Source organism: Limulus polyphemus, unplaced genomic scaffold (assembly GCF_000517525.1).
Source record: "Limulus polyphemus unplaced genomic scaffold, Limulus_polyphemus-2.1.2 Scaffold15519, whole genome shotgun sequence".
NCBI classification, from domain to species: domain Eukaryota; kingdom Metazoa; phylum Arthropoda; class Merostomata; order Xiphosura; family Limulidae; genus Limulus; species Limulus polyphemus.
In genome coordinates, this window is record NW_013681129.1 from 1 (window position 1) to 2,138 (window position 2,138).

Here is a 2,138-nt window from a genome sequence, read left to right on the forward strand (position 1 = left end):
ACTTTATTTCGTTTCTCCTACTCGTCGCTTTCTTTGTTTTAAACATGTTTGTGGGGGTTGTGGTGGAAAACTTTCATCGGTGTCGGGAGGAGCAGGAGAAGGAGGAGAAGGCAAGACGAGCAGCTAAGCGAGCTCGTAAGTTGGAAAAGAAAAGAAAAAGTAAGAATTTGAAATGTTTTTTAAAGTAAATTGGATATCATCTTTAAAATTGTTGTACCTATCTTATTTTTTGTCGAAGAACTGACAAACAACCATGGGACACTTTATGTTCAGACTGGCAACTGTAACCTTTTGGGCATCTATTATAGGTTAAGTCACTTTTTTTAGATGATTAAAGAACAATAAGACGTCTTGGGAATGAATTTTTAACTTCTAATGCCTTTTTAAACTTCGGGATAGTTTTAACTTGTGAAGCTGTGCTTCACGACTGAATTTCATAATTCTTTTACGATGAGATTTTGTGCTGTTCTTGCTGGAAGGACATTTATCCTTGTTATTATTATAATTATTTTAGAAAGATGATGAAATAGTAACGAAAGTGAAATCATTACCAACGTCATGACTTTTACTTTCACAAAGAACTTTACGCCCTCTATTTTTATTTTTATAAAACGCAGTTAAATTGTTGCAACCGAGAATTGTTACATTCGCTTTAAATTAAACATTTAAATTTAGTTGATTTTGATGTTCTTCTATGGAAAACTTGTATTCGAAGTGGGCTTTTCAAAAATATAATTGTTTCTTTGAAAGTCGCTACGGTTCATTGTTTGTGTACGAAAACACCGATCAAAGTGCGCTTTTAAAAATACCTAAGGCCTTTATATTTTGGACAAATGATTGTATCATATGTTTTCTTTTTCTGCAAGGGAAATTATGCATTCAATGTTGGCTTCTCAACAATAGTTTTATTGTCAAAATTTTCATATTTTTAACCTTAAGGTTTTTATGATATTTGTGTCCATCTACGATTCCGTTTTGTTCTTACAGAGAAGATAAATACTGTTTGGAATTTTCCAAATATTCTTTTAAAACATATCTCAAATATCAAAGTTTAGTGTTTATTTTTCAATCTGTTATTCTAATTTTTAAGGAAAATGCAGTCGATTTAGGGCTTGGGAAAATATCTATTGTTTTCATTAAACTCTTTAAGATTTTAACCAAACAAACAATGTTTTAACATCTTGCTTTTTAGTATTAAATGTTATTATTGATATCAGTTTTTCTCATTAGTTATTTGAATTTATTGCATTATTATTTTTTAATACAAAAGTATTTTCGTTTCGTGTTTAGTCACTTTTCAATATTTATTAATCTTGTAGAAATGAGAGAACCACCTTATTACATTAATTACTCTAAGCCTCGTCTGTATACCCACAACATCGTGACCAGCAAATATTTCGACCTAGCCATAGCAGCGGTCATAGGACTGAATGTGGTTACCATGGCAATGGAATTCTATATGATGCCGTTGGTCAGTGTATTTTTCATCTTTTATAAGGAGTTAAAAGTGACTGTTGTTTCTTCTAACTGAATGTTTTGTTAAAATGTACAGCGCGTTGGAACAATAATTATATACTAAACGTAACATGATGATTGAAATTTTTGTAACAATTTGTAGCTTTTTTTTTAGTTACTCCACTGTTGTGGTTATTTCTTTTAGTTATTCATGAAGACAAATTTTTTATTGGACGAAGCAAGGCCTAAACGCCTGTTTGCAAAGCAAACTTTAGAACATAATATTTTATTTATTTGCATTTTAGGAACTGGTGTATGCCTTGAAGATATTCAATTATTTCTTCACTGCAGTTTTTATTGTGGAAGCTTTCATGAAAATCTTAGCTGTCGGAGTTAAAAGATATCTTAAGGACAGGTGAGTTACCTTAGTCCCTGGAGGTATCTTAAGGACAGGTGAGTTACTTTAGTCCCTGGAGGTAGAAGATATCTTAAGGACAGGTGAGTTACCTTAGTCCCTGGAGGTATCTTAAGGACAGGTGAGTTACTTTAGTCCCTGGAGGTAGAAGATATCTTAAGGACAGGTGAGTTACCTTAGTCCCTGGAGGTATCTTAAGGACAGGTGAGTTACTTTAGTCCCTGGAGGTAGAAGATATCTTAAGGACAGGTGAGTTACCTTAGTCCCT

At 32.6% G+C, this 2,138-nt stretch overlaps 1 protein-coding gene across 1 annotated transcript; it reads left to right on the top strand.

Annotated features, from left to right (window-relative positions):
* Positions 1 to 6: 6 nt before the first annotated feature.
* LOC106477452 (voltage-dependent T-type calcium channel subunit alpha-1I-like) lies at positions 7 to 1,878 on the top strand (the record flags this gene model as incomplete). The annotated part of the gene is made up of 3 exons (XM_013938016.2): positions 7 to 159; positions 1,320 to 1,471; positions 1,761 to 1,878. Coding segments are annotated over 3 exons (419 nt in total), but the record flags the coding sequence as incomplete, so codon positions are not given.
* Positions 1,879 to 2,138: the final 260 nt, after the last annotated feature.